This window comes from Amphiura filiformis, chromosome 15 (assembly GCF_039555335.1).
Source record: "Amphiura filiformis chromosome 15, Afil_fr2py, whole genome shotgun sequence".
Taxonomy (NCBI): domain Eukaryota; kingdom Metazoa; phylum Echinodermata; class Ophiuroidea; order Amphilepidida; family Amphiuridae; genus Amphiura; species Amphiura filiformis.
The window spans coordinates 53013888-53041138 of record NC_092642.1 but is presented as its reverse complement, the minus strand read 5'-3'; the positions used below and the strand labels follow the sequence as shown (position 1 = coordinate 53041138).

The 27251-nt window shown below is 36.4% G+C and overlaps 3 protein-coding genes and 1 long non-coding RNA gene across 4 annotated transcripts; 1 reads left to right on the top strand and 3 right to left on the bottom strand.

Annotated features, from left to right (window-relative positions):
- Nucleotides 1-216: 216 nt before the first annotated feature.
- LOC140171039 (uncharacterized) lies at nt 217-8197 on the bottom strand. Its single transcript, XM_072194219.1, is given in 5 exon segments — nt 217-532; nt 565-745; nt 748-1095; nt 4171-4424; nt 8063-8197. Coding segments are annotated over 4 exon segments (1098 nt in total). The 5' UTR covers nt 4424; nt 8063-8197.
- LOC140171038 (uncharacterized) lies at nt 5046-6059 on the bottom strand. Its single transcript, XM_072194218.1, has one exon. It carries the CDS (start codon nt 6057-6059, stop codon nt 5046-5048), a length of 1014 nt encoding a protein of 337 aa, XP_072050319.1.
- On the bottom strand, nt 6158-7595 carry LOC140171036 (uncharacterized). Its single transcript, XM_072194217.1, is given in 3 exon segments — nt 6158-6790; nt 6793-7239; nt 7272-7595. Coding segments are annotated over 3 exon segments (1404 nt in total).
- Nucleotides 8198-12960: 4763 nt separating the features above from the next.
- On the top strand, nt 12961-22869 carry LOC140171834 (uncharacterized). Its single transcript, XR_011861647.1, has 3 exons — nt 12961-13088; nt 14453-14520; nt 21733-22869. It is a non-coding gene; the product is annotated as an uncharacterized lncRNA (long non-coding RNA).
- Nucleotides 22870-27251: the final 4382 nt, after the last annotated feature.

Here is a 27251-nt window from a genome sequence, read left to right as displayed (position 1 = left end):
CCCAGTATACCTTGTACTGTAGTATTGAATAGGAAATGTTGTAAATAAAATACTTCCAATTTACGCAAAGAAACCAACATGAAAACACTGAGGGCTTAAAAATAATATTTGTTTTAAATTTCATTATTAAAAAGACAAAATATTGGTAAATAGCAGGTTAACTAGGTGGGTGTAATTTGAAAAGAAACAGTTGGTACATATCTGTACATTTTATGCTTATTCACCTCCCTTGGAACCTTCAGGCTTGCTGCATTCTCCATTGCACACATTAACTCCAGTGAGCTGCTCAAAATGACCTAACATGCTCTTCTCCGTGAACAGAAAAGGCCAATCATTCAACATAGCTGGGATGTTGAAAGTAGTGCTGTTGATGGCTTTGCGCTGACTGGCAAATGTTTGTTCCATGTTAACGGTGACATCATCTGTTTCACCCTTCTTGTGTTGCTCTTGCATTTGTCTCTTCAGATTGAGTTCAGCTTCTTCACTACCCACAAAGTCCGGCATCCAATTGATGCAGCCATACGCATCAACAGCTTTAACAGAATCCTGTCAGATTCAGCTGACAGTTTCCTCTTATTCACATTTGGTCGTGTAATGTTATCAACCTTGTTGACAAGCTGCTTCAAAAAACTGTCATAGCCTGTTCCAACATCCATACCCCCTACTTCATCACGAAATGATTTGGGGTATTTCTCAACACGCGCTGCCAAAAGTCCAAGTTGTTTGGTTCGTGGCAGTTTGCTCCTGGCTTGTTGAGATTATCAACGATGATGCGTATCATTTCCCTTCTCAGTCTTGGTTCTGGCCGCTGACCTGCTTCCAATGCTTCCATTAACTTTGGTGGCATTTTGCTCCATGGGATGTTATCTTCTGACTCGGACACTGGTAATTTCTTAGCTCTGGTGTTAGTGCCAGCACCACTAGTGCTTGCACCACTAGGGCTCGCAACACTCAATTGGCTCTCCAGATCTAAAGATGAATCTAAAGATGAATCTAGAGATGACTCTAACCACGATTTAATTGGGAATCGCCCTGATGAGGCTGGCGTACCAGGCGTAGATGCTGATGGTGTTCCCTTTGATGACTGTGAAGATTCTGAAAAGAAATTTAACAGACAACAATCATTCATTTTTTGTAAATAAAACAATATAAATTTTAACTCCAGGGGATGAGCCTTCTCAAATGTAGATTGTATCAGTTTTTTATCAGAATATTGGCGTGTAGAAATAGATTTGACTTGATACTGGAATGAATTAGTACATGTATTTCAATGTCGTTTGAATTCTGCTGTGCATTTCTGAATAGTCAGTGCAATTTACACTTCTCAGCAAAAATGGAGTTATTTCTATAAAATACTAGGCCTACATGGATTCTTGGATATGGGTAAAGTCAAAAATAATGGCACCGTTTGGTTTTTGATGCCTGCTATCCAAATGAAAAAGACCAGCAAAGAAATTCATCTTTCAAAAATTGTGTTATGATTTTCTCTTTAACCACAGCAATTTGTAGTGTCATAGCTGTCATGTAAAAAATAATATGCCCAATTTTCTTCCCCATATGGTCAGGAGTGTTACACTTTAGCGTGACAAGAAAAGAGGTACTTGTTTTTTAATCATGCACTGTAAAAATATACAAGGTGCAAAGTGTTGCATGGGTTTTCATGGCATTTTGTGAAGTGTCTGCTATTCATAGTCACTTAATAGTCTACTTAGGAACATGTGAAGATTACATGGTGCGAAAAATAAAATATGTTCCAAAAATCACCTCTCGCCAGATTGTGTAGCATTGTAAGGTTATGATGACAGTAATAATCTATTTCAGTCTGTTTAAAGTAAAAGCAACATTTGGGCCAAACTTGGAAAAAATAAAACTTGCATGATATCCAAAACGTTTTCTTTTTAGAGCGGGTTGAAAAGAGAAATTCTGTCTCGTCAGGAGTGTTACATCAGAATTCAACTTGATTTTTTTCATACACCAAGTTGGCAATATTCATACATTACTTTTTATTTTATTAGTGCATTGGGATAGGAACTCAAAAACAAGAAAAATATTTGCCATTGCTTGAACATGTTTGCTACAGCTATCTAAATAGTCAATGTCAGGAGTGTAAACACAGAATTAATTAATTGGCAATAATTCAAATTTCTGAAGAAATTACCAGTCTGTTGGTGTTCTTTTAGCCCTGAAAATATATTCCTGAAGCCAAACTGCTGCAATCATGATGTAAAGACATTCATATTCAAGAAATATGTACATAAAAACATGGTTTTCATAGCTCGACCAAAATGTTACACTCCTGACAATCAATTGTAAGTAATATAGGCTCAACAATAAAATTGAACTAATGTAATTCAATTTTTTGCCCCTTTTTGAGATAGCCATAGATAGTGTCACCATAAAATTACAAAAACTACTTTAGAAAATGTGATTTGCAAATTTATATATTTGAGGCTATACAGTTACTGTAGCAAAGTGTCAGGAGTGTTACAAAAACATGCAAGCTGGGCTCGAAAAACAACAATGAACGTAAATCACCTAAATTCTGTGCCTTTTTGAGAGGGCCATAGATGTTGTCAACAAAAATTACAAAGACTGTTTTAGAAAATGTAGTTTATAAAATATTTCAGGCCATACAGGTAGTGTACAGTGTCAGGAGTGTTACACAATAGTACTACTTTGATGGATCCTTACACCAATTTGAAGAACAATGTGATGCTAAAAACCTCAACACAGTTTTTGCACATCATATTGCATGATATAAACTTAAACAGAAAATAATTTAAGATGTTTCTTTTGACAAATAAACACTTTTGTTCCTGATTTCCACGAATTTTTAGGTGTTTAAATGAAAATTTTAATTTTTTTCCAAAACTTTGTTTCCATGTGAAAAATTCTACATGACTATTTTAGTTTAGTGTCTAAGTAATTAATTAAAACTCAAAGAATTACATATTTGCATAATTTTGTCAAAATATAACAAGGAATGACATGGATCTTTTGTGTTATGTTTCTGAAGATTTTGGACTACTTTTGCCTATAAACCAGTTGAAAAAATATATTTAGTAATATTACTGAAGTTATTTTTTTATTTTTTCTTGAATTTAGATATGTTTTGCTTACAATAAGACAACAATTACATCTCTGAACACTGTTTGTAATTTTGACACTTTTGTCACACTTAGGTGCCATTATTTCTGATTATACCCATATGCATGTGTTTTAGATTCTGAACAGAGTCTTACTAAAAAAAAAATTATCAGTCTACATCATTAAGTATCCTTTGTGTTATTTAAGATCACAGAATTGATTCTACTCAAATGGTACACATTTTAATTGCATTTTTTTTTTTTTACATTTCACAGAATATTGCAAGACATCCAGTAGCATAACTGTGGGTAAGGGTGCCCGTGGGTGACATTGGACGGATCACGGTTGCCCTCTCAGGGTACTGGAGAGTAGACCCAAAATAAATTACAGGTGCATGCAGTGATACATGTATAGGTGTATTGACTGTATTCCCAATTTTCTTTACATTTTAAGGTGGTACTACACCCCCTGATAAATTTTGTGACTAATTTTGCATTTTTCTCAAAAAATAACTACACACTGGTAATAAAAGTTATGTATATTATAGGGGCAAGGAATCCAACTACTTCACTGAAATTTCAGTGATACAAGACAAGTGGTTCATTATATGTGTTAAAGAATTCCCAATTTCTTATTTCTCGACCCAAGGGCTAAGAGTAAAATTGTACTTTTGATTTGTTGGGAGTGGCCTTTCTTTTCCTTGTTCTTTTCTTCAATCCTGTTTCTCTCTTTTCTCTTCATATAGGCCAGCATGCTTATATAAGCTTTTAAAGCTTGGCTTAGGCATTTTGCTTGAACCTGGTCCCATCAGGACCCAAGTGTGTGTCCGCCTGGACGGACCGGTTAAACAAACAAACAAACAAACAAATGAGATACATCCTAGCGGTACCTCTTTTCTTATCATAAATAACGTACCGCTTGTCTTGAGTCACTGAAATTCCAGTGTACATGTAGTAACTGGATTCCTTGCCCCGATAATATACATAACTTTTGTTACCAGTGTGTTATTATTTTTTGAAAAAAAATGCAAAAAAAGTCAAAAATTTATCAAGGGGTGTAGTACCACCTTAACATTTTTCTTACCTGCTGAGAACTTTCCTTGCCACGCATGAACTAACTTCCTGCTTTCAACTAGTGACAACATAGGAAGGTCTGATGCTTGTAGAAAGTAGAGGTCTGATGTGCTTGTGACTCCATTAGCTTTGAAGAAATCTTTCAGTTGCCCAAGTTTTGCTTCTGTTATATTTGGAAGGACAGTCGTCACTTCAAGTTCAATTGAAATTTCTTCTATAATATCAGTGTCAGCATCACTAAGTGTTTCAGCAGTGCTAGCCATTCTGCATTGAGAAACAACTAAAAATATATAAGTATGCAATATAAATTCAAACATAAATTCACCAACAATGGCATAGGATATGTATTTGATACACTTTGTCTTGTTTTGTTTTGTCACTTTGGAAATTAATGGTACTGTAACCTCTAGATGACCTTAGTGACCTTTGACTGCAAAAATGAATCAAACAATCAAAAAAGACATACATGTATTTATACACTATTAAGACATTTTCTGGGGAGTTTTTTCAGATTTTCTATTTCTTTAACACTGAGATAAGGGATTAGATTTTTAAATGTCAAAATAAACTCCAGATGTTTTTAAAATTCATTTCTTTTTGAAACCGGATAAATGATGATTTTCATAATGTGATTTTTTACACAAATGGTGGAAGACTGTCAATAGACAAAATAGCCAAATTAGGGTGTAACGAGCTTGTCTTGAATGCCACCTTTTTGACCCCCTACATTTACAGTGTTTGATCATTCTGTTCATGCAACAACATAATGTGCATACACGGTCATACACCTAATGAAAACTTGGTTGGAATATAACTTTCCCTTTATTTTCGAGACAGTAAAAATAATCAATGTTCAAAATGTGACAGGTGCCTTTGTTTTCACATTCATGCTTCCTTTGGTTCCCTCGGTTTATTTTTCAAGGTGACAAAATGTGATCCTGATACCTTGTAATGCGACAACAGAGGATAATAGTCTAGGAGATCATTGTACTTCACACAAACAACATGATTCAAATCATCATCAGTTGCTGAAATTCTGTAGATGTTATAGTCAGGCAAAAATGTTGATGTGTACAGTCTAACCACAAAATGTACCTCAACGTTTTCAACTAAGGAAAGAAGAATTCTAGCAAATGTCCACCTTTCACTAGCATCAATTTGCACAATAAGGAACTGGCCTTTCTGGTACTTGGTGCCAAACACACAGACTTCATCAGTAACCAAATACTGTTTTATGTCATGATTGAGATGCTTGACAGCGTTCTGGATATTTACTGCATACAAATCTGGATGGAAGGATGTTCCTTTATCTAGTAACACATCATCAGGGAACATTTGACCATTGAAACAGTAAGCTTGCAACATCTGGTGGCGATGGGCAAGTGTTAATGTTATATTGATGAAATTCTGAGCATACCGTGCACACCTCTTAAAGTAAGAGTGTTTGCTCTCGAATCTTAATGTCCAGAGTCTAATCAGTGGCCCAAACATGAGAATATTCCATGCATAATGGGTCAAAAAGTGGTGCTTCGGTCTTAGTGGCTGAGGGAATAATGCTTTCCTATCTGCAATGTACTCATGGATTAGCACCTCCAAATAGGCTACTTGTGATGGTTGAAGATTGGTTGAAACAACAAATTCTACAATGTCCTTTAATTTAAGAACTAACTGCCAAACACAATCTTCTGTGTTTGGGATCAAACCATACACCATGAATGGAAAAAATCGCAGAAACCACCAGTTCTGAACGGCTTGTCCTCCTAATTTCACTTTTGAGACTGCTGTAGCTGGTCTGTTTGCAGCATCATTTCCACGAAATGGAAATCGTTGTAGGTTTTGATTTAGCAACTCCAGAGTAAACCACTTCTTGTCAACAAAATAACCTATGAACAGAGCCATGTCAAAATCAACTATTCCTTCAAAGAGGTCATGCCCTAAGCATGGTGGCAATCCTGGATTGGCTACGTGGAAGTGGGAGAGACTGTTGAATAATGAGTCTACTTTGATTCCATCACAATTCTCTCCCTTCTGTGCATCATTGTCTTGTAACTCCTGTATTGCCCTTTTGTATGATTGAGGAGTTCTATACTCCCCACAATGTTTGCAGGTCCTGTGATAATTTGGGCCTTGCTAAGCGTACAATACCGGCAATAATAATGAGCTTGAAAACTCTCTACATAACCTCCAATGGTATGTGATCCCAAATTGTCACCACAAATAACCAAAATAGTTCCTTTGACAATTATACCACTATCTAGAACAATTCCTGTGTTCTCTAGAGTTTTAATATCTGTAAGAAGTTGGCCAAAGATCGTTTTTTGGTCATACTTTTTAAGATACTTCTCTTTGCACAACATCACCAACTGTATCGAATCTATTTGTGATCTGCACCTTGGATCAATATTTCCCAGAGTTAAATACACGCCTACAACTTTATGCTTATTTCTTGATGAACCAAGAGGATTCACTAATTCAAAGGCATCTTGAAAAAGAATAATCTGTAATGCGTCCGGATTTGCTGAGTAAAATGGATTATCTTTGAATGCTTTTCCATCTTGAACATCTCTAAATTCATTGTAACCATAGTCAGTTTGTTGAGTGTGGCTTTGGAAAGATTTATCTTCGCACATCACTTTGAGTGTTTCCAAAATTGGCACATAATGACAGCAGTGCTTTTTGGTTGTTTTTGTCTTTTTTGAAGAACAATTTCCACTGGGCTGACAAATTTCATCTTTTCCTGGTAGTATTTCTGTCGTAAATAATGTGACCCAAGGGTACCAGATTCAGGGTATTGCTCTCTGTCTGTATTAATCAAATCAGACTTTGGACTGATAGAACACCCTAAATTTGCCACACCTTTTGCAATATCTTCAACAAGGTCTTGATCTGTACCATTTTGATGTAACTTGCTCTTGATAAATCTAGTGATATGATCAAGTGAACACTGTTGCAAGAAGTGCATTTCATCAACAATCACCTGGATTGTTGAATCTGGGATCATGTACTTTGCCTGTAATTTCAACAAAAATATGGCTATATATTTTGTATATTGTGCAATTCCTGGTTCATCAGTGTCATTATCATCACTAGACCAATATTATCAAATGTGTTTTGATCATCATGTAAATCTTGTTGCTGTGGGTCTTGTGCACCTGCGTGGTCATGCTGCAGTACACCAACTTCAGGACCAACAATAATATTCTGATCTATGATATACAATGGATTTACATCTTGCACACAGTAATTTTTGTGGCAACGTGATATGTGAGAGCTAAATGAAGACTTCTTGTTAAACAATTTATCACATTGACTAAATGGACAGCTTACTCGCAAACCTCCTGTTAAATGTTCTTTTGAGTGAGCAAGCAATTCTTTCAGATCTGAACATTTGCGTTGACAGAATTCTAACGTACATCGGACAGAATATACCAACATTTCTGTATTCGTTCGCCTGCAACTGATTTGGCCTATATGTAGTAAAGTAGTCATTGTGTTCTCGTGCAATGTGGGACGTTAGCCCTTTGTAAGTATAACATGTCCTTATACATGTGGGAACACAACAAGGAAATCTTGAATTTCTGTCATGGATGTGACTTCTACAATGATTTACATACTTTTTAATAGTGCTTGACTGTTTACCACAAATGCTACAAGTAGGTCGAACAATTGGCATGTTTATTGTACTGCCACTAGGCCTACTAGCACTACTATAGGCCTACTGTCTGGTCCACATTCTCCTGCAAGTTGTGCAACTGAAAAAACTGACCCGAAATTGAAGTTTGAGAAACTGACCCAAATGACCCACAGAAAGATAAGCATTGATCTATGGTACCGGTACATGGGCATTTAGATCGTACCATGCACTTAAACCATGTGAACTAAAACAACTAGCGTTTACTTGCCTGTCTCTGTTAAAGTTGACCAGCAAAGAAGCGATCTAGCAAACTTATCAAAGTAAAACACTTCGACGCCACGGTCGTCTTCTTCAAGTCCTATCGGCCGATATACGTCTCATTACAGCGCGCAACGGCTACTCCCCGGGGCTGCTCCTCTGCATGCGGTATTCTGATACTAACAGCGCATCCTCAGTTCAATCAATTATGCATAATTACCCAGGAAAACGGTCTATAAAGTATTATTACAGGAGACCTGTGAACTTACGGGTTTTCAAAAAGAAAATACATTTTTATTTGTTTGTTTCTGTAAATTTACGGATTTACCAGAACATCCATATTTTTTCTGTAAAATAACATTAATTCCGTAAAAATACGGAATGATTCCGAGTTGTTTGGAATATTTACCGTTAAAACTCTACGGAATATTACGAATATTCTGTATTTTTAAGGAATATTTTCCGTAAGAAACCTCGTTTTATTCTGTATTTTTAATGAATAAGTTTTACGGAATGAATAAATTACAATTTACGGATGTTCCGTAACCCTGCTGCCGGAATGTTCCGTAAAATAACGGAATAGTTTGCTTCTATAAAACTATGAAAATATATCTCAAAACACTTAAAAAGTGAAGTATAATGTTGAAAAACAATTAGGGTCCTATGTGTTTTTACCTGCGGTAGGATCAATTCACATTTATATTATGATTTAATTTGATATTTTTAACAGTGATGGTGTTAATTTAAAAAAAAATGGTGAAAGTCATATTTTACCTGTAAATTAACTTCATACTAATATTTTAACGGTTTAAACGTATGTTTTATTTGTAAATAAACAATAAATTACATTAAAATTAAATTATAAAAATTTGCAGATTGTATCGTTAAAAACAAACTAAACTTTAGATTGACAGGAAAACGTTAAATTGATGACTTTAGCGTCTTGAAAACGGTAAAAACTGTTAATTTTTCATGTAAATTAACGTTGAACTTCAATTGTGGTACGGGAAATTGTAAATTTACGGTTGTTTACCATAATGTTGTGTAAAATTTGTTCAAATATAGTATAAGCCGTATTTTTACCTGTAAATTAACATTCTAACAATTTTTAACAGTGTTAGTAATGCACTTTTAAAAGAAACTGTAAGAAAACGTTCAAACGCATGTTTTTATATTTAAATAAACAGTAAATTACATTAAATATACAGTCATTTGTTTAATTTTGCACATTACATCGTAAAAAAACCGAAACATTACATTGACAGGAAAACGTATAATTATACTGATTTTTTAGCGTCTTTTTGTATATAAATTGTTTTGAAAACAGGAAAAACTTTTAATTTTTCATGTAAATTAACGTTGAACTTCAATTGTGGTACGGGAAATTGTAAATTTACGGTTGTTGACCATGATGTTGTGTAAAATTGGTTAAAATATGGTATAAGCCGTATTTTTACCTGTAAATTAACATTCTAACGATTTTAACAGTGTCTGTAATGTAATTTTAAAAGAAACTGTAAGAAAACATTCAAACGCATGTTTTTATTTGTAAATAAACAGTAAATTACATTAAATATACAGTCATTTGTTTAATTTTGTATATTGTTATCGTTAAAAAATAAACTAAGCATTACATTTACAGGAAAACGTAAAATTGCTGATTTTTAGCGTCTTTTTTGTGTAAATTGTTTTAAAAACGGGAAAAACTGTTTAATTTTCATGTAAATTAACTTTCACTTATTTGTGATACGGGAAATTGTAAATTTACGGTTATTGACCATAATATGTTGTGTAAACTTTGTTCAAATATGGTAAAAAACCGTTTTTTTTTACCTGTGAATTAACATTCTAACGATTTTAACAGTGTCGTAATGTACTTTTATAAGAAACTGTAAGAAAATGTTCAAACGTATGTTTTTATTTGTAAATAAACAGAAAATTATATTAAAATTACAGTAATTTGTTTAGTTTTGTATATTGTTATCGTTAAAAAATAAACTAAACATTACATTTACAGGAAAACGTAAAATTGCTGATTTTTTAACGTCTTTTTTTGTATATAAATTGTTTTAAAAACGGGACAAACTGTTAATTTGCATGTAAATTAACTGTCACTTCAATTGTGGTACGGGAAATTGTAAATTTACGGTTATTGACCATAATGTTGTGTAAACTTTGTTTAAATATGGTAAAAACCGTATTTTTACCTGCAAATTAACATTCTGACGATTTTTAACAGTGTCGGTAATGTACTTTTAAAAGAAACTGTAAGAAAACGTTCAAAATTATGTTTTTATTTGTAAATAAACAGTAAATTGCATTAAAATTACAGTTATTTTTTACTTTTGTATATTGTATCGTAAAAAATGGGATATTTGATAAAAACATTACATATACAGGAAAATGTAAAATTCCTAATTTGTCACCGTATTTTTGTATATAAATTGTTTTAAAACGGTAAAAATTGTATTTTTTCCCTGTAAATTAACGTTCATTTTTATAGCAACACACACTATGCCATTCATATTGTGTCATCAGGGGTAGATAGCAACACACACTATGCCATTCATATTGTGCTATCAGGGGCAGATAGCAACACACACTATGCCATTCATATTGTGTTATCAGGAGTAGATAGCAACACACACTATGCCATTCATATTGAGTTATCAGGGGTAGATAGCAACACACACTATGCCATTCATATTGTGTTATCAGGGGTAGGTAAGTCATTCAAATTGTCATTTGTTATTTTTGAAATGACAAATTTGGCAAAAAACGAAGAAAACAGCCGTATTGACGAAGTTGGAGCCCCGTTCAAATACATGTAGCTAATTTATATACTGTCAGTATATAGATTTATGTAAATGCCTTATTTTGTCTTAAATATACGGCTTTCGGCTGAATCACTAGCAGGCTATGTTAGCACATCTATGACAATGACAAAGGTACCAAAATATGAATTTTGATGATTTTTACGATCGTCCAGATGAGCAAATCACTGAATCACTTTAATTGAATATTTTCTGGAATACTGCCCTCGTTTAAAATTGGGGGGGAGATTTAAATTGTGTCTCAAGCGAGGGCGACACAGTTTTCAAATATTTGGGATTGTTTGGGAGGAGTCAGCAGTATAGAGGGTATGCAATACTACGTCACTCATGACAGAGTCATCCTCATTTAAATAAAGTTCTGTCCTCCGTAAGGTACCACAGGGCAATTCGCATGATAATACAATAAAACAGAGAATAGGTATGAATGGTTGTGGAATCGATCTAGAGACCTGTCCCTCTGTCATCTTAAGCTATCTTAGAACTGTCCTCCAACATGTCTGCCATTTCAATTGTTATACCGTTCCGGTTGGTTTATTGCATAGGGTCTATAGAGGTTGTGCATATGACGTATCATACCGTAAATATGGCGGACTACTAAAATCCATTCAACAAAAGCATGATTGCAATCTACTGCGACAGTTCGTCTCACACACAACAAATTCACTGCGATCAAATAGGTTGATGACAACATTGAATTGAATGGACTGCACTGCGCCAGTGCCTCATTTCAAATATATAGTTTTAGTTTTGGTTTTGGTTTTGGTCACGTGTTTTCCTATTGTCCTGCCTAACCACTTGAATCATAAGATATCGAACTCATTGTTTCTACCTTTTGTTTAAAACCGAACATTTGTGACAGTCAGTTTCGGTTTTGGTTTCAGTTTCTTATAAGTGGTGTGGATCGTAAAATTATTTGATTTGAAGTTACCTACTCTAAGTATACAAAAGAAATGTTTAAATTCCGCAGTGCAATATTCACGAGCAGAGAAGTCGAACAAAGAAGTCTACATTTGAAAGCATTGATTTAGTTTGAAAGCATTGACATGAGACTACGAATTAGCCTAAGCTGATTTCACTGTGAAAATATATAGACCATCAAAATATTTCCACAGACATTACAATAGGCACTGGACAGATTATGACTTCAGTGTTATAAACACTATTATACACAATTCTATTTATGTGCATGTCGCATGACGGAAGATCAATATCATAGAAAGCTGGTTTAAACTAACTTTTATTCAATTTATTTATTGGAGAATAGAGAGAGAGAGAGAGAGAGAGATCGCCAGGGAAAGAGGGTATGTGTGTGTGTGTGTGAGAGGGGGAGGGGGTAAGGGTAAGGGAGAAAGAAAAACAGGGGAGAGAGCATTGGAAGTGGGAAGGGAAGGAGGGGGAGAGGGGGGCTCAAGAGTGGAGTGGAATAATAGGGAAGAGTCGATATCGAGTGTGGGGAGGGGGAGGAGGAGGATATATAGGTGGCGGAGGGAACATAGGTAAGAGGTATGGGTTGTGCTTTCCGGGGAATAATCTAATTCATAATCAAATCATCTACATCATCATGCATCGTTTATATTTCAGACAAATAAACAAACCCCCCCCCACCCCTCAATATATGCACATGATTTCTACATGTAGGTCTAGGCCTCGTATATATCCATCTTTTATGTCTCAACGATGTCTATGCATAACTTATCGGAACTTGGGTGCAATTTTATGGTGTCATGGAAGTGTGCCACCTACGGCAGAGAGCATCAAAAGTCGCCGGCGTTGATAGATATCGATAATTCAAATGTTAGCACAATAGGTTATTATATACGTATGGTTATAGGCCATTATACTTATGATTATATATACCCTCTTGTGTCCTCCCAGCACAAAAGTGTTATGATTGCATACCAGTTCATCTCCACATTTTAATCCCTTGATTTTTGGTTTCTGAACAATAGAGAAACCAAAACTATATATTTGAAATGAGGGATTGTCATTGAATTGAATGGACTGCACTGCGCCATGATTACGGTGAAGGACACCGGTTCAAATCAATCAATAATTTCACGCACAACCTCTATTTAGGAATCAATATTTTGCACCTGGTTTTCTCCCCCTTTGTGTGCTTGATGGGAGTGCTCAGGAGTGCTTTGGGCTATTTGGTTTTTCTCATCATTCTGAGTTTTGCCAGCCATACACGCAGATCTGAAGGTAAGAAATGGTGCATTATTACTTGTGTAATTTGAGTATTTGAGAAGTGAGTTGCTTTTATGCTTGATGATGCTTGACACGGTTATGTTAGCCAGATTTGGGGCCTGAATTTTGTTTTGCTTGAACAATTTTTTGGCTACACAACGTATGATTTTTTGATGAACTTGTGATTTTTGTTGAGTTGTTGTTGTTCCGAGAATTGCTGCTCGCTCCGCAAATTCCAGCGGTTTAGAATGGCTGCCGTTTGAAGCTGAAAATGAAGAAATTATATTCGCAGTTCATTCATTTCTCTAGTCGATGAAATACTCGATGTATTGAGTTGGCAAAAATGTTGGGGGAATTTAAACTGGGGGGGGGGCAAAATTATTTGCCTGGCAAAATTGACTGGGCGTGGCACAGCGTCATCATCCCAATATCTTCCGTGTCAAAAATTGCCATGATAGTAGGGCGAATCCTAAAGTTCTTCAACAGCCATGCATGGCGAGTTTGTTCGAGATTGGCCGAGCGACTCAGGCTAAGCACTAGTCCGAATAATCAGTCCCAGAACAAAATATTAATTTCTGACATGATCGTGTTCTGGGTCTGAACTGTTTCCATTCAAAATCTTGATGGCAAAATGGACAAAAGAAGCACATGGTCCTACATGCAACTGCAATTCCGCCGAAAGGTTTTTAAATTGACCGAAAATAACGTGATGTATTCAACTGTTTGAGAATATTATCATATCAAAAGAATCTACTACACCATCATTCTATTTTCATTATAATTAGGAATAAAATCAATTAATCTAAACTTACTGAGGAACTTATTGTCCCCGAGTTTACATACTTTAACAATAGAGTAACAATGTATTGCATCGCTACTCTATTAGCGATTGATTATTAGCCAATGATTGGTTTTTAACCAACATGACCAATCGCTCACCGAGCGCGGAGTATAAACTTATATTGTAAAGCTACTCAGCGGCCGGCGAGCAGTTGATAAAACACGTGCTTCAAAATAATTCTTTACCTGACGCGGATGATGTGCGTGGCAGGCGTAAAGCTTGCAAACTATTTGGCCTGGTAACATATAGGCGTGTCAATTCTTAATTAAATTTCATGTATTTGTTTTATACCCATTTTGTTTTTGACCAAAATTTTAAATGTCCCCAGTGCAATACGAAATAGGCCTCCATTATTTATGTCTAAACTTTACTTTTTTTGATTATTTTGTGAAAGCGCGGAGATTATATACAATAGAGATTGCGATTTCCAAATAGGATTTTTCACGGATTTCCCAATCGGTCACGGATTTTTCACGAAAATGTCTCCAGGTAATATTGTATAATTATTGATGTATATTACGCTTATTCTTCGTTCCAGAATTTACCCTCTGCTTTTCTGCATTGAAACACTTTGTGTGACGTTGAAGTGAACCTAGTCCTGCGTAGGTAAGTTGATCAATGAGGTTGTGACTGTACGCCCGTCCAGGGCCGTCGCTAGAAGGGGGGTATGGGGGTGTGACACCCCACCCCATACTAATTTTTTGTCGGCAAATAGTGACTGTTGTCGTCAAAACCTTGTGACTGTCGGCAAATGTAGTCAAAGGTATGCGTGATTGTCGGCAAATTGCAAGAGTCATATAGAAGATTAATGTGTAACGAAAGTGTGCTTTTTCGTAATAGACAATATTGTTAATGTTTTAGTAGTTACTAGTCAAAATTTTTGAATCCTACCCCACCCCCCCACTTTTTAGATTCTTGAGCGCCGTCCTGGCTAAAAAAATGGGGTCTACAAATTACAAAATATTTCCGTCGGCAAAACATGCTGTACACACCCAGAATCATATTGGTCTAGCGACGCCCCTGCGCCCGTCTTAACTATTCAAAACACTCACTCTACTGTGATGATGTCTGGTCACTTATTTAGTCAGTAGGCATATTGACGATTCTACACGTACAAAATGTACGCGCGGACAATGCAGAAGGTGCAAAAAAAAATCCGGTTTCACATTAACACCATGTGGCCTATGCATTCCTATGTAAGCCAAAAAATTAAGGTACCAGTTATGTTCACCTGTATATCCTAAACAGACAGATATGTCATAATTGGAACCAGGAGCCAATATAGCTGTATCTTTTGGCTCGAATTTAAGACCTCATGCGTTGAAGATACCCAATTTAAAAGTTGCAGTTTGCTGCATTAAAATGCCTATTGATGTGTACACATTAACGAGGCATAGGTCTAAGAAAAACATGCATTCGTGAACAAGAGAACTAGCGCTGCGCTTCCATTGATTAGCACGTTAAAACTAGGGTAGTGCTTTCATTGATTAGAACACAAAAGTGCAACTTTTGATTTCGTTTCTTTATTAGGTTTTTATATCACCGTTTCTTTAATTCTCAACCAATTTCAACAAATAAGGTCTGAAATCAGAGCTAAAGAGTACAGGTATTGACTGCTTGTTTTAATTTTGACATATTTGTCTTTATTTAGGATATACAGGGGTGAACATAACTGGTACCTTAATTCTTTGGCTTACTGTATTTGAATTGTTAAATTATATTGACAAAATCGTATTATATTTTTGACCCCCATAGACATGATAGTCGGGCTCATCACATAGTAACGCATTATATTAAAGCCATATTATAACATTTGCTGAGGAGAACGCCCTCAAAAAATTCTGGTTTTTACACGATTGTAAGGTACTTTAGACCCCGAGGATCGTACCGTATTTTTTGAACATGCATGGGCGCTAGTAGTAAATTCCAATTTTCTATGCTTTACCTCACTTGTTTCGGCTCAAAATTAAAAGGGTCATGTCTGACAGTAAGAGCAGGGGGTGACACTAAATTCACGGCTTTTGTTTAGCCACGCAAACCTATGGCAAATTTTGTTGGCTTGCTCTCAACAAAGTGAGGCAAGGTATCGATCGGTTATGAATAATTCACATCAACTCTTACTCAGCCCATGTGATTGAGGTCACCACATAAAGGTGTCGTAAGTTTAGCGAATCGAACCTGTTGAAGATAGTAAAAGCGCCCCAAGCAAGGTTAGACCGGGAGGAAGTGGGTCAACTACTATGATCCCATCAGGCCAGTGATTTGTTTCTGCAAGAAAGTCTTTTAATTTGATAAGGGAATGTCTTGTTGATAAAGTAATGTCGAAATTAAGACTAACTATCGATAATACAAAGGAAATATACGACAAGCATAAGATTCAAAACAAAACTGATCTCTAAATATAATTAATCGTTTTCGTGAGCACCCCCCCCCTCCCTTCCCTTGTCTTTTGGTTATGTTATGTAATGTTGATTTATTTTGTTAATTTCATTTGATTTCAGGGAAAGGCTAACTTTCAGACCTTTTTGGTCTTCCAACCTTTTCCTCCATATGTACCGTGTTTTTATATATTTTTTGTAATGTCTTTGATTTTTATGGAAATAAAATATGAATGAATATGAATGAATATGAAATACAGTGAGTACTTGAAGTCAAAAATCATTTGACACTTCACGTGACCTTCCAAAATGGCGCCCGCGACAATAGTATTTGCCATGTGCTTCCTCCCTGTGGAAAAGTATCCCGAAAAATATGAATCTGCACTAATACACTTATTGGTGTAGCCTGCCAGTATGAATTATTGTTGAAAAGTAGAATAGCGCCGTGATTTTGACATTTAATTGTATACCGCCACTAATAATCCAAAAATCCGATCTTTATTCATCACGTCTATTTGCTCATTTTCTTACATTGAACTATTATTAGGGATGCCCATGTCAATACAGTTTCCACTAGAACGATTTTTCATTTACTGTGTGCGTGCACTCACACACGTATTGTCTATGGAGAAACTGATCGATACAAGAAATCCCAGGCCTGTTAAATGGCGTACATACTTGTTTTGATCCAAATGTAGGCCTATATCAGGGTGTTTCAAGAAATTCCTGATTCCACCGGAAAACATTAACCAAACTTTTTCCTGTTTGGTCAGTAAATAGAGAGGACCTTCCTTCATGAAGAGATCAACTTTTTTTAATGAAAAATTTAATGAGATGAGAACTACAACAGATTGAAGTGACACCATTCCGTGCATCAGGTGTTCAAACGCAATTATCTCCGAATTTGGAGTGAATCAGACAAGCAAACTTACATACTCATAAAATTTAACTATTTTTGAAGACAAAATGTGTAGGATGTTATGAAATTTAAGAATGTTTAAGCCTACCGCGGCCCATCTCAAATCATGCACTTCCCCATGCACTTCTCACTACCATGTCTATTTCATATGCTATCCATCATGGCTTCCATGCACACAGTGTATTGCTCAATGTAGTAAAGATAACCTTTGAGTTGGAGCAAATTTCTCAAAATTGGTAGTGATTAATGTTACCAAACTTATGCCATGATGAAATATAATAATTTTTGAAGATAAAATGTGCTGACCTTAAAAGATTGAACAATGTTTAAGACTACCGCTTCTCATTTGAAATAATGCACTTATTGTTCATCTCCTCTATGGAGATATTTCCATGGCGGCCATCTATGATCATGCTTGAGGTTTCACCAAACAAACCATGGGTTTTGAGGTCTTATATTTTTTGTTGGTTGTATGTCAACAAAATCGATTAAATTTTCAGGATGATCTTATTTTCATGTTGTTATAAGCAAATATAATGTTCCAGATAAGCTAGTTAATAAATACATTAAGAAAAAGTACCTTAAAGTTGCACTTTCTGTTAGTATTCCTTTTTGGACTTTTAACTTTTTAACATGTTCTAGCAGCCCTATATAAAACCATATCTCTGGAATGAAACGTCCGATTAAGATTATTTAAACGCCAAAATGTTTCTTTCATCAATTCCCAGCCAATAAGTTAGGTCTGAATCAATTTAAAAGTACCTCAATTTTTAGTGGACATGCCTACTATTATAGGCACTTCAACATCGATATAACCAGCGTACACCACAAGATCCCAGAAAAAAAATCATAGGCTCACGTCAAGCCGTCTGTACACCTGTCTTCAATCATATAATAGATTGAATACAATACCGTTCATACCGCTCTTTTCAAAGTGACTAATCTTACAGGTGCAAGTGATTAGCATTTCTTTGACATGGTTCAATGCATCGGTAGGTCCTACCGCATGAACGTGAGTGCGGGCGATATAGTCAAAATTGTATTCATCTATTGTTATGGTAGTTAATCCGATTTAAGTACGTCACTTCGCCAGCGTGCGTATAAACGTATTCTGTTAGGGAGTAGCCTACATTAAACAATTACAATTTCAAACTTTGTGATTGGCAATAGGCCCCTATACCGGTAGGCCTACATTAAAAAGTATGCATGGGTGACACCCAGGAGCGATTATAGTATTTGTTTCCTAACTACATCATATTTTCATTGTTTCCGTTTGCCATAATTTAACCAGGAATAAAAGCAAAACTCACTGAAAAATAACATTTGCTGAAAAATCAACTAAGTTTAGGGAGTGTTCAGAAATACTTTGGTGGGGGACAATATATTATTTCGTGTTACAATTTGTAACCCCCTATCCCCTCTTCGTGAACCCAAAACTTTGTTGACCCCCGGTCTCACAAGTTAATGGACCTAAAACTGTTATGACCCCCACCCTCATATTAAGTACAAAACTAATTTTAATAACAATATGGTATTAACATATGAATTGGACACATGCAAATTACGGAGTGTCCCATCCTGATTTAATAATCCTTGGTAAGAGGTAACATTTTATGGAAAATAAATACTAATCTATTTTTACAGAAATGTTATAATATGGCTTTAAATAAAGGAAAACTGTAAAGTGGCGATTTGTAACGAGCTTATGATGTTGTGTTGCACCAATTTCTAATTCACTCTTTAAAGACTGTTCCTAAGTGTTCAAAGCACTTTGTACTATAATTTAAACTGGCCTCAAAAAGAAACTGGCCTCAAAATTCTATCCATAAAATGAACAAAACTACACACATGATTGCTTCAATACTCTATTCTAAAAACATGTCAGTATAACCAAGCAGTTGTCCAACTGACACAACAGTAACATGCACTGACACGGAACAGCTTCCGGGACCACATTCACAGGCGAATTGGAACCCAGCAAAAGAAATATGTAAGAATGCGTAAAAGATCCTTACACAGGTGATTATTTCCAAAAGAGTAAGTGGAATAGTGTGGAACGAGGCTGCTGCTTCCGCGTTTCACACGGAGTAGAAACAGGTCTTGTTCCACACTATTCCATAATTTCTATTTACCCACAGATTTCTTGTGTTGGGTGCCAATTATTGTGCTGTGAATATGGTCCAGGAAGCTGTTCCATGTCAGTGCATTTTGCTGTAGTGTCAGTTGGACAACTGTTTAGTTACTGAATAGTGTTTAGAGTAGAGTATTGAAGTAATCAGGTTTGTATCATTTTTATGGACAGGAATTTAAGATATGACCTTGTGAATAATTATAAGTTTCTATTTGAGGCCAGTTTACTTCACGTCGGTATGCGAAACGGAAAAAAATGCCATAAACATAGGAAAACGTGCAGTACATAGTGGCTTATCCACTATACGCCACTATGTGATAAACAATTTACGAAAGAAGTGTATCATATAGTTGCGTATCGTGGTCATGTAATCACGATACGCCACTGTGATGCACCTTCTTCGTAAAAAGTGCATCGCATAGTGTCGTATAGTAGATACACCACTATGTGCTGCACTTCCACTTTTTGTACCATTTTCTTACTGTACGCCAATTTAATTAATTACTAGTTGATTACTTAATTTTCATCTTTGGGACTTGGACGTAATTGAAGAGAACGGTATTTAAAACCCCAGAACAATTTTTGTTGGGTCATTTTGACAAGAGCCTATTTATTTATTTTTTAAATGACAAGGCAATCGTATCAAATTTTATCATTTTGATGAGAATATCTGATTCAGTTTGCAATGCAAGAAATAGCTGACATTGGAAAGGGGTATTTTTTGCCCAAAATGGACCATTTTATGCCTACTTAAGGGATCTGGAATGAGCGTTTTGAGCGTTTCGACAGTATTTTTTGTGGGACATAAAGAGCACAACAGACATATCGAATTGCATTCTGAATATCTTTCCGATATCAAATAATTTTCATTTTTTGAAATTCACGATATAATACACATTTTATGACAAATTGTTAAAATTTGATATTTTTCACATTTTACAAATCTAATGACATATTCTTAAAGTGTATGTAGCTGGGAGGAAAAGCCGACGATCAATTGAAAATTTTGACCTTTCTTATTGAAGATAAGGATTTTTCCCAAAAAAGACCTAATTTTTTTGTGTGTTTTGGGAAAAAAAATACATATCTTCAATGCGAAAAGTCAAAATTTTCAATTGATCGTCGGCTTTTCATCCAACCTACATACACTTTAAGAATAAAGTTTACTTCGAGTACTGATAAATATCAAAAATATCAATTTTTAATCATTTGCCATAAAATGTGTATAACATTGCGAATTTCAAAAAAACAAAATTATTTGATATCAGAAGGACATTCTTCGTATTCAGAATGCAATTCTATGTCTGATGTGCTCTAATGTCCCACAAATACTGTCCAAACGTTCATACCCCACCCCTTAAGATTATTTCAAAAGGTCATAAGTTAAAACACCATAGGTCACAGAAAAAACAACTTTAATCCAATTCATAGATAATCAAATAACCCATAATTTTGTGTGCAGAACACCACACCACTCTTCGCCATACATACGTTCTCCCAGCCACATTTCCCTAACATAATATGAAATTAAAAAAAAAAAAAGAAATTTAGTTCGGCAGAGGCGCCGGCGGGGCTCGAACCCAAACTGCGTCGCTTTTATGTAGGCCTATACAGTATCGCCAAATCACCAGCGCCTTAGACCACTCGGCTACAAGGACTTGATATCATTGTGAAAATTTAAACATAAACTGAGCTCAAAAAGAAACTTATAATTTTCACAAGGTCATATCTTGAAATCCTGTCCATCAAATTGAACCAAAATTACACACAGTTTACTTCAATACTCTACTCTTAACACATGTCAGTAACCAAGCAGTTATCCAACTGACGCAACAGCAAAATGCACTGACATGGGACAGCTTCCTGGACCACATTCACAGCCCAGCCCTGTTTCATGAAAAAAAAGTGTATGAAAAGAAGAAAGCAGCACCGTTTTATCATCTGTGCAAGGATCTTGTGTGCATTCTCACAGATTTTTTGTCCTGGGTGCCAAATGTTGGGCTGTGAAAGTGAAGGAAGTCCAGGAAGCTGTCCAATGATAGTGCATTTTGCTGTTGTGTCAGTTGGACAACTGCTTGGTTACTGATGTGTTTTGAGTATAGTATTAAGGTAATCCTGTGTGTAATTTTGGTTCATACCACGTGACAAGCAAAGACAGAAAACGTACCATATTTTGGAATTTTATTTGTTTAAAAACATTAATGTGTATTAATAGCGCTCAATTGTTGATAACTGAGTGTTTTTGTGGGACATGAGAGCACATCGGACATATCAATTGAATTCTGAATACGAAGAATGTCCTTCTAATGTTGGGCCCATCCTTTTGGTACGGTATCTAAATGGAGCCACTAACATAACTACTAATAACTGGTTTTGTTTTGCATTAACAGGTCATGGCTACACCAGACAAAACCCGTTTTGTTGTTCTCATTTTGGTGTTTTCACCGTTGCTAACCCTGGCCCAGCACCGGCGGCCTGCAGAAGAAAAGGGACTGGAAGATGCAGCTACTTTGCTTTTGCGTGAACTGCAGCTGGCATTCCTCGGCCAAGCTGACCTGGGAAATGATCTCGAAGAACGCGGAGTATCCAACCAACACGGTAGGCGCACTACCAGAAATGGACAAACGTGCAAAAAAGGCAGTGCAGAGGGGATGAGAGGGTGTTGGTACTACGACGAGTCGTATATTTGGTGTTACATTACTGATGATGGGGATTGGGAATCTTGCTGTAAAGACGAGTGTAAATGGTACGATGATAAGCCTGGCTTATTCGGCGGCTTATTTAACGACTTGCCGGTAGTCGGTGACTTATTCGACGACGCGGGGTACTGGTGCCATGACGGGGACGATACTTTAGCAACTTGTACTCCGAATTAACTGAACATCTCGTACTTTCATTGTAGATTCAACGAGCACCAGTGATTATTCGTGTTTTATAGTTTACATCTAACATGGAGAACTATGTTCAGCATCCTTTATCATTGATTCCATTTATTTCTTAAAGGAAGTCTCCGACAATCAAAACACTTTGCCTTATACTTGAAAAATAATTATCCAAGCACGAATCACGTGATTTTATTTAAAACAAACTCATATTGGTCATAAAAATGAATAACTTGAAAACAGCCGTTCTCAACCGCGATACCAAATTCCCGGGCACTGAAATTGTCTAGTGCAATGACGTCCCATACAATGAAGACAATTGAGCGCAAAATATAACCATTACGTCATTGCACTAGAAACTTTCGGCGTGGGAATTTTGAATATTGCGTGTTGAGAGCCGGCTGTTTTCATTCGTTTTTACTTTTTACGGTTAATATGGGTTCAAGTTGTTTTAAATAAAATGTGATTCGTGCGTGATAATTATTTTTCTAACATATATGGCATAATGCTGTGATTGCCGCGGAGACTTTATTCAAACACACATAATTTATAAAAAGACATGTAAAGTAGTAAACATTTATGAAATTGCAAACGTTTATAAAATAAAAACAAGTCAAAGGAATAGTTGTAACCATGTAGGATGTTTCGTTACTTGATTCTGGTCAATATAGACCCTATGCAATAAACCAACCGGAACGGTACAAAAATTGAAATGGCAGACATGTTGGACAGTTCTAAGATAGCTTAAGATGACAGAGGGACAGGTCTCTAGATCGATTCCACAACCATTCATACCTATTCTCTGTTTTATTGTATTATCATGCGAATTGCCCTTACGGAGGACAGAACTTTATTTAAATGAGGATAACTCTGTCATGAGTGACGTAGTATTGCACCCCCTCTATAATGTAATGGGTATTGACCTTTATTGGCCAATGTTGTCAATAAACAAGCATTTTAGACGGTGCAAACAATTCTTTTAACTTATATTCGATGATGGGGGTGTGTGGACACCTGTAAAACTAGGCGTCTTTTGGCGAGATTTGACACTGAAAAGGGGGTCATTGGGTGAGAAGGCCATTGGGCTATTACAGAAAATAGATGCACACCACACCCCCTATAGAAAAGTTTGGATTTCCGAACTTTTTGTCCAATCGTGACTGTTGGAAATCCAGACTTTTAAAATGTCCAAAGGCAAAAAATCCGACAGAAAAATAGTTCAAAATCAGAAATCCGTAATTTGAAAACTCATTTTGGACATTTCCGTGATTTTTCCTTCATTTAATTGGATTAACAAGCTTATTCAAGTGACATTGGGGTGACAGGTGGTGTGCACTTATTTTCTGGAATAGTCCATTCCGTGTGACTGGGAACAATTTTACCATAAACATGATAAAACGAGCTATATGATCATCTTAATGGTGAGACTGGAAACATTACCAAAGCAAACTACAATCTACGAAATAAGTCCTTGGAACGCTTGGTACACTCTGTCGAAATTCCGTGCAGAATTTCATATGATCATGGAAATGACGTATATTTTGCCTGGGAACAAGCATGACATCTACAACAATGATTTACCCTTCCCCTCTCCCCATCAATCAATGTTGGAACACATTGGGAAACCGCTGAAGACGTTGGCATTTCTCAACATTGAACGGGGGAGAGGGGGTGAGAGTCTTCCGTTATTTACACGCAAGCGTTCCAAGACATATTTCGTTGATTGTAGTTTACTTTCAAAATGTATCAAAATTTGAAGAATTCAATTACCATCAGGCGGCGAATGGCATGATCGAGCCGGCAACTTGTGAAACCGCCCGGCCGTATGGCATTTTCCATATACTTGGTTAGTTTTGTGGGGTTCATTATCGAACCCCAACGGTTTTAGCTTGTATTTATATTATTTATTAACATAGGCCTATTTGTTTGTGATATTTCAAGCGTTTTAAAATGTCAAAATAATCCCATTTCAATTACACGGTTGACGATAAAAAATTACTGAATTTGGAGAATGCACGGCGACCACCACCTGATTACCATATAGGGGCCTATAAGCTCATAATGGGCTACTGATTCCAAAAAATAAGTGCACCGAGCCGAGAGGAATAACTTTTCAATAAAAGAAATTTTTCCAAGTTTGCTTTCTAAAGACATCTGGAATTACAGTTGCCAATGTTGAAAAAGCTCGCAAATGCAATACGCTGGCGAAGTTACGTAATAATCGGATTAACTACCATAGCAATAGGTGAAAACAATTTTTGAATATACCGCGCTGCACTGATACTTTCACGCGGTACCTCTGCATTGAACCATATCATGCTGATCATTTGCACCTGTAAGATTAGTATCTTTGAAAAGACCAGTATTGTGTTCAATCTATGATTGCAAACATATAGTGCAACCTGCTTGTAGTGCAGCGCGATATGTTCAAAATTGTTTTCACCTATTGCTATGGTAGTTAATCTGATTTATTACGTAACTTCGCCAGCGTATTGAATGATAAATCGTGGAATTGGTCCGAACACCACTATTAGCAATGATTAGGGGTGTGCATCATGGATTGAAAAGGCCAGTTACCAGATATTTGTTCAGAATAATTGAAATGGCGGCCCCAGCAGGGTGGGCCCCAGTCGGAACTCTTGCCCCTGTTGCCCCCCCTAATTGAAATGGCGGCCCCAGCAGGTTGGGCCCCAGTCGGAACTCTTGCCCCTGTTGCTCCCCCCAGTAAAACCCAAAATTACGAAAATTTCAATTTTTGCGGCAATTTTGCGCAATTTTGTTGATCCCCCCCTTCACTTTGGCCCTATGCCCCGAAAATTTTCTCGGGGGCCGCCACTGGCTGAGAGTAAAGCTGAATTTGCGGGAAAGATACTCACACATGTCATGCATGCTTAGTGTTTAGTACTTCCGTTTTCCATGTTTTCAGAGTGTCAATTGCCATACATATTGCCAACTAGCATTATAGGCTAGTTAAATTAAGAACAATTAACGGTTAACCCTGGGCATTTAACTCGCCACTAATTGCAACAGAACCCATTTAATCACCATTCATACATGGGTGAAATTTCAAAGTCAAATTTTTCAAAGAACCATATGCCTACCAATGTATTGCTCTCATAAGAATTCAGAAAAAAGTAAAGCAATAACGCCAGAGGTCACATTTTGGGGTCCATAGGCGTCTACATTTAAAAAAAAAAGGCTCCGATTTTAATCCAACTGTCTCAAATTGTTCCTTTGGCAAAAATGAATTAAATTGAGAAAAGTTGCTTTGTTTTGGATGTTTTGTATCCTAGGTAACGTCGATCACAAAATAAGTCAAGGTAAACATGGCTCAATGGACTTTGATATTTTTTGATGCGTTACCAAGGTAACAAACTATCCGAGATGGCAAACTATTCTTTTTTAATGTTCTTGCGGAAGAATCTGAGACAATTTTGATTGAAATCAAGAATGTTTTCAATTTTTGTCCCCTGTGGAACCCAAAATGTAACTTAAGAACTGCAGATCAGAGATAGGCCTAGGTCAAATTATACTTTTTATGAATCCTTATGACAATATACATTTGAAATTATACCCGCTGCATTTATAAGAGGTCATTTTGGATTAATGCAAATTAGGCACCTTTACCACTATATGGATTTTCGGGGACTTTTGATGTCCGGCCCGTGAGCCACGATTTTGGGGGGGTGCTGATTTACGGCGAACTTTTTTTTCCAGGGGGGGCAATTATGTGATAAGTGGACTTTCTTCCCCAAATTTAGACCTTTTTTTTTTAATTTTGGGACTTTTTACGGCTCTGTACGGTGCTTTTCTGAAATGAATGGGGATTAAATGGACTCTGTTGCAATTATTTAGTAGGGTGATTTCATAACTGATTGGCCTATTATGATTTATCAAGTATATTTCACCGCCAGTGAGTGAGCAGGAAGGAAATAGTGCCTTGGTTTGTCTACTGTCGGGTAATGTCATGGGCCTTTCGCCATGATGCAAGCGGATATTTGATGTCGTGTGTAGGCCTAACATATTGCACTTCTCGGCAACATCAACATTCCCTATACTGCACACACATTATTTAGTACGTCCATGGTTAAAGGTATAGGACAATTTCTTTGTTAAGGGATGCTAGCCAAAATAACCGGCCGATTTTTTTTTTTTAACTTTGACCGTTGACTAGAAAATTTACCAAAGATTCCAAAACTATTTTCCTTTTTAAAAAAAGTAGTTAAATAAATTGTACTGTTACTATCAGCTGCCAAACTTGCATGCAAATTTAATGGAGTTGTCCCCTCTCCTCTGACAGATACGAGGTGCCAAAGCCCTCTTTCAAACAGCGCCACAGGTGAACCGTTGAAGCTACACACTTCAAACCAAAGAGGTTTTAAATAGAAATAGAGTCGCAATAGATTATATAATCTTTTGTTCGTTTGATGCCGATTAGAAGTTGCGACAGGCTATTCATGAAAGTGGTACCATTGTTTCGAATAAAGGGGTTCAGCCATGAAATTGGTCACTGACCCGGCATCATATTAACGCTCTACACAACAGGCGAGTATCAATAAGTGACCACACTACAGTCATGTGTAAGGGCAGTCATGTGTAAAAGTGGTACCATTGTACTCAATGTATCCCAAATGTGTGCTTGTGTGGGTCTGAAAACTATAAGGAGGCTTTAGCTGTCGATGCAATCATCTTTACCACCCACCTGACGATAGGTGTTTCATTTAAATAAATTGAATGCTCTTGGTGATCGATTACACATTAGAATGTATGAAGGCTGCCATTTCCAGTCCATATATCTATATTACACTAATGGTAATCGCTATACGTATAGGGCCTACATGTAAGTATAAGTATAGGCCTATAAAGGTTGTTTTTAAGAAATTTCCATTTAATTTTATTTTAAGGAGATTGGTATAGAAATAGTGGCGTACCCAAAGAGGGGAGGGGGTTGGGGAGGGACAGATTCACCTCTGTGAGAAGTCTTGGGAGGGGGGAGGAGGAAGAGGGAGGTGGATATGGAGAATGAG

What these genes read in the sequence shown, in the direction of transcription:
- LOC140171038 (XM_072194218.1), bottom strand. Translation starts at nt 6,059, where the DNA reads ATGGCTCTGTTCATAGGTTATTTTGTTGACAAGAAGTGGTTTACTCTG.